The 12,984-nt window shown below is 39.3% G+C and overlaps 1 protein-coding gene across 3 annotated transcripts in view; it reads left to right on the forward strand.

Moving 5' to 3' along the window:
- PTPRR (protein tyrosine phosphatase receptor type R) overlaps window positions 1-12,984 on the forward strand; it is a 139,704-nt gene that overhangs the window by 109,499 nt on the left and 17,221 nt on the right. For all 3 annotated transcript variants that reach the window (XM_053977574.1, XM_053977575.1, XM_053977576.1), the window contains exons 7-9: window positions 404-590; window positions 5,990-6,074; window positions 11,859-11,938. In XM_053977574.1, the coding sequence (XP_053833549.1) occupies window positions 404-590; window positions 5,990-6,074; window positions 11,859-11,938 (352 nt within the window). The remainder of the gene's footprint in view (window positions 1-403; window positions 591-5,989; window positions 6,075-11,858; window positions 11,939-12,984) is intronic.

A 12,984-nucleotide genomic window follows, 5' to 3' on the forward strand; every position in this document is an offset into this window, starting at 1 on the left:
TGAATTTATCTCACACTGTTATGTGTATCAGTTAGAAATATATCCCCTGTACTTTTCTCTGTGAAATACTTCTTCCTTACCAAGATACCACTTCCGCATTTGACATTCATAACAATAAAGTAGCATATAGGGAGCTGTTTCTACTTCTAAGAATAATTCAAATGGTTGCCCCCAGCACACATTTTTGCAGCATTTGTTGGTAGATTGAAGAAGTAGGATGTACTTGGTTTTCTGTCTGCTCAGTGGTTCCAGTGAAACTAGTCTTGCAGTCTTTGCATGCCCAAATCCATCAGTGATTATAGAGAAAGTCAGGGTGCATAAATAACTCAGGATCAGCTTCATGAGTATGGGATTTACAGTAACACAGATCTCATATAACCATTTGAATTATTTTCTAATGCAGACGAGGATCCAATGTCTCACTGACTTTGGATATGAGCAGCTTGGGAAGTGTTGAACCTTTCGTCACTGTGCCAACCCCACGAGAAAAAGTAGCAATGGAATACCTGCAGTCAGCTGGCCGCGTCCTGACACGGCAGCAGCTTCGAGACGCAGTTGCATGTTCTCATTTACTTCAAACAGAATTCATGGTGAGTTTAACAACATGCTTGAAATGAGGATTTTTGACATAAGTGGCACAACAGAAACTGAGGGAAAAACAGTCGGGCGACACTTTAATGCCAAGGTACAAATTGTTTCCAAAGGGCAGATTAGAGAGTTTCAAGGTGGTGTTTTATGTTTGTGCACTAAAGACAGAGAAGTCAGTCAGTTATATCCATGGATAATAGAGATTCCTCTTGGTTTGAAGTTCCATCATAGATGGGCTAAGTATTATAATAGAGCTACAGTGCAAACAGTCAGAACTGTAACACTGTGACAGTTTCAAAAAGATCATAAATACTGTGATGAAAACACAGTCATAATTGGAGATTTTGTTTATTCCCAGGTATGTTTGTAATTTCAGCACTAAATTTTTAGTCAACGAAAATTATTTTTTGTAGCAGATAGGAACACCCACACTTTTTTCCCAAGGTCCAAAATACGTTTAACAAGCATGCCATACATCAGCCTAATATACTCAAGACAAAAAAACTCTGAAGTGTTTTACAAGTGTATTTATTAGTAAAAAGGGTAGGAATCTAAAATGAAGAAAGTGGCCAGGTGGAAAAAAGTTAGAGCAGAAAAACTCAGTCAGGGAAAACACATTACAACACATTACTTTAAGAAGACCTGAAAAAGTCTGGTATTGCAAAACACACAGATGAAGGAAGCTGTCAGAAAAAAGGGGATACTTTTTACAAGGGAAATAGAAAAGAGCATAAACTGATGCCGCCTGAATGTAAAAGCTAAGTAAGGCAGGGCAAAAAATAGTTTTGAATTAAAAAAAATCATAACATCATGTTTAAACAGATCAAAAGCACGAAGCTTACTAAAGAATCACCATCAATTGATGATCAAAATGGTAGAAAAGTGATTTGGGGAAACTGAACCAGTAGATGAGAAGTGACTTCATTAGTTGCATCTGCATTGACCCTAGAAGAACTTAAGCAATTTCCTATATCTATAGCAGGGATAGGTTCAAGCAGATCACTAGAAGTTCTGTCTGATATTGAAGCATTAGTGGAAGGGATTCTATAACAAATCAATAAAATTAATAAAAGTAAGCTAGTAGTCACCCAGGAATCCTAAAGAAGTCCATAGATGCACTTACTGATGTATTAACTGGAGAGGTGTGATGTAGCAGCTGTGCTTCAGCAGCTGAGGAACCAGAGGGCCAGAGGTAGCAGTTTTTCAGAAGGGTTCCAGAATTGATGCAGAGACCTGTATGTCTAGAAATCTGATGTCTAAATCAGAGAAACTGGAAGGAATTAAAATTAAACATGCCAGAGCATGTGACTCCTTAGGTTTCCTTTTGTTTCCAATTTGTGCATGTGAATCAATCGATGATGTTTTGCCATCTTACTCTAAAAATAGCTTTTTATTGTTAATAATTGCATCCTATGGAGCAGCCCTTTCAATTACCTTTAAAATCCAAAGTTTATAGTAAAAGTCATTTGCTTAAGAAAAGTAAATCCCTCAATTCTTCTACCAAAACGTGGACAGAGAGTGTACACAGAAAAATTACAATCACCCAACATACTTTTATCACCAGTTATGCCATAGGTTCTCTGCCATTCTGCTGCTTAGGCAGGAAAGTCAGAAGAAATAACTTCGTCATGCCTAAGCCCCCCATGTTAAGAGACAGTTTGTACAGACAAATTGGCACCTCATAGAATTCTGTTTACCCAAATCATCTCACACAGCAGTTGTGCACAGCTTTGGGGAGACAGAGTCACATTTTATTTGTCCCTCAGGGGGGCACAACATGGCTTTGGCCATTCAGTGTTTCCACAGAATTTTATTGAAAAGGTCATGACTTGTCTATTCTGTTTTTAAACCACTTTTAGAAATGTGTTTTAAGATGAAACTGTTGAACAGTATCTGTTTGCTATGTTCCTTGCTACAGATAATAGCTCAAGTAGGAACTTGAGGCATGCAAAGAACGCAGTATATAACCCTCAGCCATTCTGCTCACACAGCTCATTTTAACTAGCTAAAGAAATACAGCAAGGCGTATTCTAGTCTGGAGACTAGAGTTATTAGCTCTCATGAAAAATTTCCAAATGTGAAAAAAGTGGAGAAATGGTCAAAGTTTTCAGTGGAAAATTAAAACATGAACAGTTTCAGGTTATTTTTAGTTCTTCATGTTTTTTTTCATTAACAATTAAAGAGATATTACTTAATTAAAGGGTATATTCGATTGGGAAAATATACCTGTTTTGCAAGGAGGAAGAAACATAATTTGCCTAGCATATATGCTTTCTTTAGTAGCCTGAGTTGCTACTCTTCAAAGATAGGATATCTGAAGTTGGTGATGGAAAATAAAATTCATTCCCAAAACACCCAAATGTCAAAAAATACAGTCCTGCATGGGAAAGTGCCTGATCATTAAATCTATAAAATTAGGTCCTCAAAAATAGGAGGGATGAGTATAATGACTACCTGCCTGAATTTTGCTAAATTTTACCACATTTTCTTGAATGCTTTCAGAGATCCAAATCATACTTCTTCAAGTGTATGAATAGCACTTAAAACCTAATGTGAGCCAGAATAGCTGCTATTACAAGATATCACTCAGAGAGGGAAACCAGCCCATGAACAGTATGCATATGCATCTATAATTGCATGCAAGTGACTGAGCACGGGAATGTGTCCAGTTTGTGCATTATTTGCAATTATTTAATTAAATATAGATGTTTAATAAAATAATTATATATATATATATATTGCCTATACATCTACAGAGTTTGTATACTAGTTTGCACATGTTCCTGCTGTTTGCAGTCTGCTGGGCTTATTTGCTCCCTTGTTAGCAGGAATGTTATCACCATATTATCCTGATCTTTTTTTTTTTCTGGAATACTCTCTTTTTTCTCACAGCCAGTTTCAGAATAAGTGACTTGTCTGTGGCTGTGATCCACGGTGTATTGTCAGATTTCTGTCTGTGCCCTTGGACTCACAACTACTTACTACTGGGAGGAGACCACTGATTAGAAAGTGTTTACAGGATGTAAGTGATTAATGTTATTAATGGTCCCGGTTGGCCCAAAGAAATGTGTTTCTGTTTTCAACTTGGTGGCATTTTTGCATCTGTCAGTAACTCGCCAAATGAGGAGCTATTAAAAAATTTCAGCAGGCATAGTAAGGGAGGCAGCCACACATCTGGAAGACCCTCACCAACCACCATCACTTGGGCAGGCAGAGGACTCTTCCTCACACATCTTTTTCCAGTCTCTGTAGATGATAGACAGAGATCCCATTAAGCACAAGCCTAGTGTCTTGCTCTCTCTCACTTGATGCATTGTTTTAGCACGGAAACCCTTCAGAGGCCATGTACTGGTGGTGTTTGTACTAAGCCAGAACTGAGCTAGGGAAGCTCTAGGTCAGCCAGTTGGAACAATTCGGAGCCCAAAGGCCAAGGGTGAATGTCAGAGAGAGGTCACTGTTGGGAAGCAGTAGAAGTCAGAGGTGAATATGAGGAGGGTATGGGAGCTCATTTTGTAGTTTTGTGGATGAGGAAGCAGCATTAGATGCAGGACAGAGGTGAGATGGTTTGACCTGAGGTAGTGGGGATGAGGTTTATGTAAGAATGAAGTCTTAGAAGTGAGAAGACCCTGAACTTAGGACAGCCATCATATGGATGGCAGTACAGTGATCTGAAAAAGGATTGAGTGAAGTACCTGCAAGAAAGGTGTGTATTAGCAGCAGCACTTTGGCTGGCCTGACACAGCAAGTCATTCTTTTGAGGAGCCAGCTGAAGACCAAGAAGAGATCAAGGAAGAAACTGAGTGAGGGAGAGGGGAAGAATAAAGAAGGTCCATGAAATGCATGGGCATAAGGCAGAGAAGGTAGAAAAATAAAAATCAACACAGATGCAACCTCACATAGTGAGATGTTCAGAAGCCAAGTTGGGAAGTGGAGATGAATCACAGCATTTCAATATGAACCATCTAAATTTTACTTAACTTTGCCATCTCTTCAAGCAGCAAAGTGAAAGTGTAGCTTCCCCTGCTTGGTGAACCCATGTAAAAGTCTGCTGTTGGGTGCCTGCGTGACAAGCTGTTAGAGACCTCATCCCTGTTCCTTTAAAAAAATCCCAGCAGAGGTCAGTCATGCTGGGCAGGACCAGAGCTTGTGTCTGAAGGACAGGGACCACACATCTCTGCTGTACCAAAGTATTGGGTAGGCCTGCACCTCTAGAATAGAAACCAAATCATTTTGGAGGAAAATCCTTAAGTAAATTTTCCAGTGATGCAAGCCAACAGATCGTCCTCATGCTCCTATGTGTCTCTAAGAGGCAATTACGTAATATGCCACTGTCTCTTAGGCTAAATGTCCCAGGCTAGCATGATGTTTCCAAGTCTCTAGTTCTTTTAAGTAGAAGTATTAATTTACTGAAGATTGAATTCCAGCTTACTCTACGACAATTTAAATAATGGTGGCCAAACAAAAAAAATCAGCCTAAAAATGAAGATTTGAGTAAACTGAAGCATTTTCAATGTGATTTTGCCAGATTATTTTAGTTGGTAAAACATCCCCCACAATCATGAAAAAACAACCACCAACCCCTGCATGTTTCGTCCTGCCTTTTTAAAAGGGTCGGTTTTATTCAACTGTAAAAACATTGTTTCAGGACCTCAAAATCAAAATTGTCCTTACTCTCCCTTAAACCAAGTTAAATATTTTGTTCAATGCAAATTTTGCGGATTTTTACTTTTCATGATGACAAGCAGTTTCAAAAAGAATAATTTTAAGTTTATGAGGAGTTTATCATTTGCATATTTTTGAAACTTAAAGGAAACTGTCACATTAGTTACTTGCACATCTGCAATGTAAATCAGTCACTAAAAGATGAAAATGAGAAGCAAAAGAAATAGCTTCAGATTTTTATTACCTTTGAGTCTGAATGCAAAAGACTAAGGCACTTCATTCTAGTAGTTTAAATAAAAGACAAGTGAGGTCTTTGAATTTCATTGATAAGGGCTTAGCACAAAATTTTCTTAAGGTTTGCCATATATTAATATTTCATTATTTTTAAAGTTCCTGCCCCAATTATGTAAAGTATTGCTATTTTTTGACACATTATTTTAGTTTTGAACTCCACTTTTCTGGAGTGAATTTTAGTGAATTTTAACCTTGGTCCTAATCCCATAAAAACTTTTTTTTTCTAATAATTCATCAGAAGTGTTTCTTGGAAGTCACCCCTTCAATATGCAACTCCCTGTGTTTATTAAAGGAAGGGTGTTGACAGGCTTGAGGTGGAAACCACTTTTTTTCTTAATAACTTTGATGTTAAGAGACAGTTGTGTAACAGCAGATGGTCTTCTGGTGATAATTTCCTGCATGGCTCCTTTGGAAACATCAGTCTGATTTAATTTATGTTTTATAGGAAATACCAATGAATTTTGTGGATCCCAAAGAAATTGACATCCCGAGTCATGGAACTAAAAACCGCTATAAAACAATTTTGCCAAGTAAGTGAGCTAGCCCATGGTTTCCTACTATGACATTTAGTCCTGCTTTGAGAATGTATTGCTGTGAAAATCTAACTGTCTTTATATTTGCTTGTTGTGTACTCATTCATACTTGTGTTTATAATCCATGTAGAAAGATAACAGAAGCCCAGTGCTGTAGGACTGGCAAATGCAGAGCTCTCACTGGATGCCTTAGTAGGTACACAGGTTGGCAGCATCCCAGCCACATGCTGAAGGGCAAGCCTGGCTTATAATGATTTTCTCTGAAAGGCAGCTCAGGCAGATGGGGACAGTGAGGTCTGCCATGCTTTGCAGTAGCTCCTCATCATAGCCCAAACCATCTTGCAGTCATTGAATTCCCTCTGGTTGGGTCAAGATACTTGGGACTGAAAACACCTAGACTACAAAAAGCAAGTGTAACCTATCTTGTCTTGCAGTGGGCTTCTATCTTAAAAGGTCCTCTGGTGATTGCTTTTTCTGTTCTCCATGCACTAAACTCTCTTTGCAGAAATCTGTTTACATTCCTGACGCAGTGCTGCCTCTTCATTGCTCTTAACTTGTTACTGCCTTGCTATACTGGTTCTGTATTTTCATTGTATATATTTTCATATACAATTGCTTTGATATAATTGGAGGTGATTGAAAACTTTTCAGTGGAATAGTTTTCCTTCAAAATACATGTTTCTCTGAAATGCAGCTATTTTCATAACATTTGTTGGTGGATAATGAGATATTCCATTTCTGTTTTATTAAACATTTTGTTTTGTGTTCTGTTTCAAAATAGGTTGCAAAAGTTTTAACATTACACTAAATATAGACATGAATAGTTGAGTTTTTATAATTTCTGGCATCACCAAAGTGAAAAAGTTCAGTGATTCAAAATCTTACAGAACATTCCCACAGAAAAATGTAAATCCCTTGCTTAGGTTTGGAATGAAGAATACTTTTGAAATGATAGCATATCCTATCAACTAGAAGTTTGCTTTCTAAACATCTCTAGAATATCCTTGTGGGCTGTGTTATATGTTAGTCATTCAAATTCACTCATCTTCAATTATGAGGTTTCTCTCCCCAAACCTGAAAACGTTATAATTTGTTCTTATCACACCAATGCCTTGCAGTCAAACTAATAAAAACTGATGGCCTTCAGCCTCTAGATTAATCTCAGAAATGTGATATTTAGCTGGGAAAGAAGCTTGTGTGGAATCCTTACTTCTCTTTAGTCTCCAGTAAAATTTTCACTGTGTTCAAGATTAGTTTATCTATTGTAACCAATAGCTGTGTGAACCCGAGTTTGGTCAAGAAATATTGAAGGGAATTAAAGACAGGAGGTAACTGTAATGCAAGTTAGATACCAACAATCTGACAATTCAGCATCCCTTAGAGTCTGGCCCAGTGTCAACAGCATGTACACAGAGGGTGAAATCCTGACCCCTTTGATGACAGCAGGACTTTTGCCATCAGCTGCAGCAGAGACAAGATGTCACCAGCCCCCCTCTGCCTGACTGGCAGAATTTTGGAAGTTCTCCCTCCCCATAGCATCTCATGTCCAGGCTGCCCCAGCTGCCATCAGGTTCACCTCCAGCAACGCCTTGCAAATGCGATGAGTCCAGTTTCACTGGAGCATGTGTTTTGAATTGGGACATAACTGCTGGGCCATGCTTGATGCTGATGAGCTTTGAGAACCAGGGTGCCTGTGTATCCTCACCTCCAGTAGCCGGGATGTGTCGCTAGCTCCATGGCACATTTTCAATCCAAGCACACTGCTGGTGTGCACCACAGCAGCTTTGTAACTGTCCTTGACAGATATCAGGAGGTTTGTTGTGTGTTTGCACCAGGTTTTTTCAAAGAAGATATTTTGAGGATTGAGACACGTGCTCATAAAAATATTCACACACCCCACTCCCAGTCTGAGAGGGTTTGGAAATTATTTGAGTGATTAAATAGAACAGCTTTCCTGGTTTCCTGCTCAGATGATATCCACCCGCTGCTTTGTACACCCACATCAGCTTTTCCATTCCCAGCACTGGGTGCGTCCCCTGAATCGGGGCACCTGTGATGACAAGTCATGTCCTAAAAATGCCCAGTCCTGCCAGCTCCACCCTCTATGCTGCAGTGAATATTCTCATTTTCTAAGAGATAATTCCATGACAGGGTGCATTAGGGCAGGTTTATGTTAGCAGATACCACCCAGCCAGACACACTCATGTGAAATACAACTAATGCCTATTGAAAATTATTATGTATGGAAAACTACAAAGTACAGGAGATGTTACATTTCTATGACAGATGTTTCAGTTGCAGTATAACATAGCCAACACTTTTACCCAAACACCAAGCTGCCGCTTTAAGTTCTCTAAGTGTTATTTGCATTACAATAATATTCTAATTCAACTACTGAGGGGCCAGTGTGGGATCAGAGTTGAGTGGCTAAGCAGTTCCTTAAGATCAGTGTTTCTCCATCCTTCCTGTGACCCCACCCATAGCTCCTGTTAAACCCTGCTCTGTATCTTTAGCTGCATCCCTTCTGCTACCAGTCTACAGTATTTCTCATGCCCTCTGAGCAGGTTTCCAATCCTGCACACAAATTTCCCACCACAGCCACATTCCTGTGGCAGAATAGCAGCCATGCTGCTCATTCTTCATCCTCTTACTCCACATCTTCACCTTTGCCTGCTTGTGTCCTGCAGCCCCCCACCCCACTACACGTCCCTGCAGCAAGACCTCAGCTTCTTACTATCTTCTTCTATATCTCCCACAACTTCTTCAGGCCTATATCTTTCCTACTTCCTTTCTCACTTCTTCATCTCAAACCAGAAGCAGAATTCCTATGGTATTTCAGAGTATGCATAGACTTTTGCTTACAAAGGAGCAAGTGGTTTAACACTATTCTGTGGGTATCTTTGTATGTGTTGCACATCCATTAGTTTACCATTCCCTGTCTCTCTCTGAAGACTAACCTTAAGTCAAAAGTATGCATGAAAACATACATGTTTCATACATGCTGGGCAGAACAGCATATTCACACTAACATGAAGGTAGAAACCACTTAGGGGGTCAGACCCAGAAGTCCACAATCTGCTGCTTGAAGTACTTGTGCTAACACTGGCTCTGACATTCCACTAAAGACAAGGGCAAAGTTAAATCATATGATCAAAGCACTTTATTATGAATGCATATAAACAGATACTGGAAAACCATTCTCTTGATGCTGAAATTTTTGAGCTCTCTTTCACTCCCCAGTCCTGACTACAAACAGTTATATTTGCTCCAGTTCTGCTCCCTAATGAAAGCACCAATGGAGTTCACAGAGTGAATGATCCTCCAGTATCCATGGCATGGCAGGAGGTTGTCCAGCACTGCTACCATATAACCCTGCTGTTCCCTGCACCAGGCACTCTCATGGAGACAAGTCACAGTCCCTTCAACACCCTCTTATTCCTCCAACATTATAAATTCAGGACAATATTAACAGGAGTTAGAAGAGGCACCTTCTAGTCTACTGAGAGAACTATTCCAGACTTCCTAGATACATGGGAAAAACAGCAGTCATTTTGCCTCAGTTAAAATTGTGTTTTATTAGTAATTATAAGTGCTTAGCAACACCAGTGCATTTTCAGATGTTTTATAGACATCGATGAATTCAGCCTTGCAGTCAGCATCTGTCCTGCTGTAGCTTCAGACTCCAAGACTTTGCCATCCTTAAGGATAAGATTATTGTGTGCAAGGAATTTGTCATTCAAGAGGAAGCCAATGACTTCCATTTGTGTCTGATGATTGCCTAGTGGGTCCGGATCTTTAGCATTGCTCAGGTTTTCCTCTTCTCAGAGCTCAGTTTACAGCACTTGCCTATTTCATAACTGATCATGACTGTTAATTTATAAAAGATTCCTGTTCGGAAGCAGCGTTTGTTTAATTGATTGGAGTTGGAAGGAGGTCTCAGAAATTGTGAAGCTGATTTAGCTGCTCCCTAGTAACAGAGGGATTTATCTCAAGACATGGTAATTAAACTGGATGTTGGGTCTGCTTGGAAGAGGTTTTTTAAGGTTGGGGTCAAGCAACACCAGAATCAGAGGCATTGTGTGAGCTAGAGGAAGCGGGTGTTTTTTCAAGGCCACGTAGCCTTAGGCATTTGTGGAAATGGCTAATAACCACTCTGTGCTGAAAAGAAATGAGAGGTTTCCTGTCCTCATATTGTTAAGGGGAAAAAACCCCTCTAATTTAAAAAAGTTAGGAAAGCTAGTACAAAGATATTTTAACACAAGTTAATTAGGGTTCTCTTAGCGCTATTAACCACAGAAGATATGACTTCCATGCACAGGCTTTTATGCAGTCATTTGCATATTTTAAGAAACATACTTTCAAAACATTACCCTGGATTCTACAAAGGCTCCACTCCTGTCTGAAGTGCTCCTGTGACCTCCAGTGGGAAAAGGACATAAAGTATGTTTGGGATCATCCCTCCTCTTTGATTTCCAAAGGTTTTATTATATTCTTAGGAAGCAGATGAAAAGTCACAAAAGAAATCCAGAAGCAACTCTGAACATACTAGGTTTTGCTGCAGCATATGTGTATATATCAGTTCTATATTTTTTGTGTAAACAGCAGGGCTACACACTAAGCAGTGTTTTTTATCTCTTTCCAGCTCAGTGCCCACATATGTATCTTTAAACACATTGCCTAGATTGCACTCAGCAAAGGAGCTATCCAGAGACTATTTCCAAACTGATAGGCGTCTGTATACTGTCAAAAAACCCTGCTGATTATAACTAAGTATTTGAGCAAATTGCCAGAAGCAAAGATTTTTTCAGCATAGAAATATTTCTATATAATTTTGTTAGTAGCAGAATATTTTTTTCAGAAAAAGTGTGAAGTCAAAGTGTGTTGCGAGAAAGCCACAACATGGGCATTTTGCTCCCCGCCTGCTTCCCCCTTTCTGTTACATTGCATACTTGAGAATATGCTGCTTTAATTCCAAAATGGTAGCATATGGGGGAGGGGGGGGCGGGGGAGGGAGAGGTCCCATCATCACAAATGAAGAAGCAAAACCTTCCTTTCCAGGAGGGATTTAATAGCCTCCAGCTCTTTACTCAATAGAACTGGTCCCCACTTCATTCTAGAGCATCCAAGACTGAAGGAAAGAAGAGTGTGATGAAAAATGTTCCTCTATTTTGGCATTGTGTCTCTAGTCCAGTACACATGAATGGTCACAAATTGTGTCAGATGAGGACACAGGATTGAAGGGAAGAATATGGATTACCTAGTCTAGCCCCTTACAGTCAACATGAATTGGTATAAAGCAATATATTTTATTTCATCCCAGGCAGAGGAATATTTTCTTAATTTAAATCCAACTGTCCAGTGCAGTCACTGAACACTACAGCTTCAGGCCAAAGTACCACAGTCAAGTTCAAAGGGCTTGGTGTAATTATGAGCCATTGTCCAATGATAGGACACAGGTTTCAGTAACAGTCTAGGCAGGTCAGCTCGAAGGCAGCATGGGCAGACTCAACCTCGCTGAGCGTTGCCTGTGTTTGACAGTGTTGCTTCAGTACCCACAGCTCACTGAGATGGTTCTGCACAGCCTAGCACTGTGCAGTACAGGGGTGCCTTGGTTACATGTGGTGATCCTTTGCAGAGAGAAGAATTTGGTGTGTAATTCTTTACTGCTTGACAGCCTCAAATGACAATAGGTTTTTTTCCCTTCAGAAAGTCTTTGGTTCTCTTTAGAAATCTTCTAACTGTGGGTTTTCTTATTAATTTCCATCTTCCTTGTGCTCTTAGATCCTCTAAGCAGAGTGTATTTGAAACCAAAAAATCCATCTGACTCCTTGAGTACCTACATAAATGCTAACTACATTAGGGTAAGTAAATGTACACTCTTCATGTACTTTTGAGAAAATATTTTATTTGCCGTGTGACTAGCTGCCTTTGTCAAGGTGCCACTTACTTTATTGTTACCCATCTTCATTGATAATTCCAAATCCTTTTGCCTACATACGTGTGATAGAAATAGTTTCATAAGCCATTTCTAAGAAAGACCACATAGTCATAAATGTACAGAAATGGTTGTAATAAAAAATGTATAGAATAATTTATAAAAAACATTAAGAAACATATGCATTACTATCTGTTTACTTTGGTATTTACTGTTTCATATTGACCTACTCCCTTATAGTAAAGAAAAGAGGGATACCTTTTAACAGTGACAGATACCAGTACTTTAAAGATACCAATTGATAGTCCTGAAATCAACAGTTAAGTAATTAAACAACTCCTGTAACAAGTTTGTGAAAAGGAGCATAAACATGTTAAATATTCACAGTGCCCACAACACAGCTGTTCACATTTTACTCCCTATACTGGTCACATGACACAGTGACATAACCAAGCATGAACCCTGTTGGAAAGCAGTATTTCTAAGTGTCAAGTATGCTGTAGTCCTTGATCACACACACAGACACATACACCTGCACACAGAGCTTTCTTGAACTCATGACAGAGTATATGCTAAATAGACTACAAAGAAATTAAATTAATCATATTTTAGGAGTGTAGTCCTCTACCTGCAAAATTAAATATTTTCTTTGGAGTTATTATCCAGACCCTCAGCTAGAATAAAGGTAATAGTGCAATGAAAACTTGGCCACAGAGCTCTACAGTGATGCTGCTTCTTTAATTAACAGTATATAATATATAGGTACACAGCACCATGCCCCTCATGCCCCTTACCCTGCCTTACTTTGCATCATCATGTACTTTCAGTATTTCTTATGAAGACATCGTCATGTAACTAAGCGGAGTGGTTCTATTTGGACAGCAGTGACATCATATCCAAGAGCCAGGCCATATGTTGAGCCTTCTGAGGTCTCTCTTTTCCCCATGCCACCCTGCACTCTCACATATGGTG

The sequence above is a fragment of the Vidua macroura genome, chromosome 5 (genome assembly GCF_024509145.1).
Source record: "Vidua macroura isolate BioBank_ID:100142 chromosome 5, ASM2450914v1, whole genome shotgun sequence".
Classification (NCBI taxonomy): Eukaryota; Metazoa; Chordata; class Aves; order Passeriformes; family Viduidae; genus Vidua; species Vidua macroura.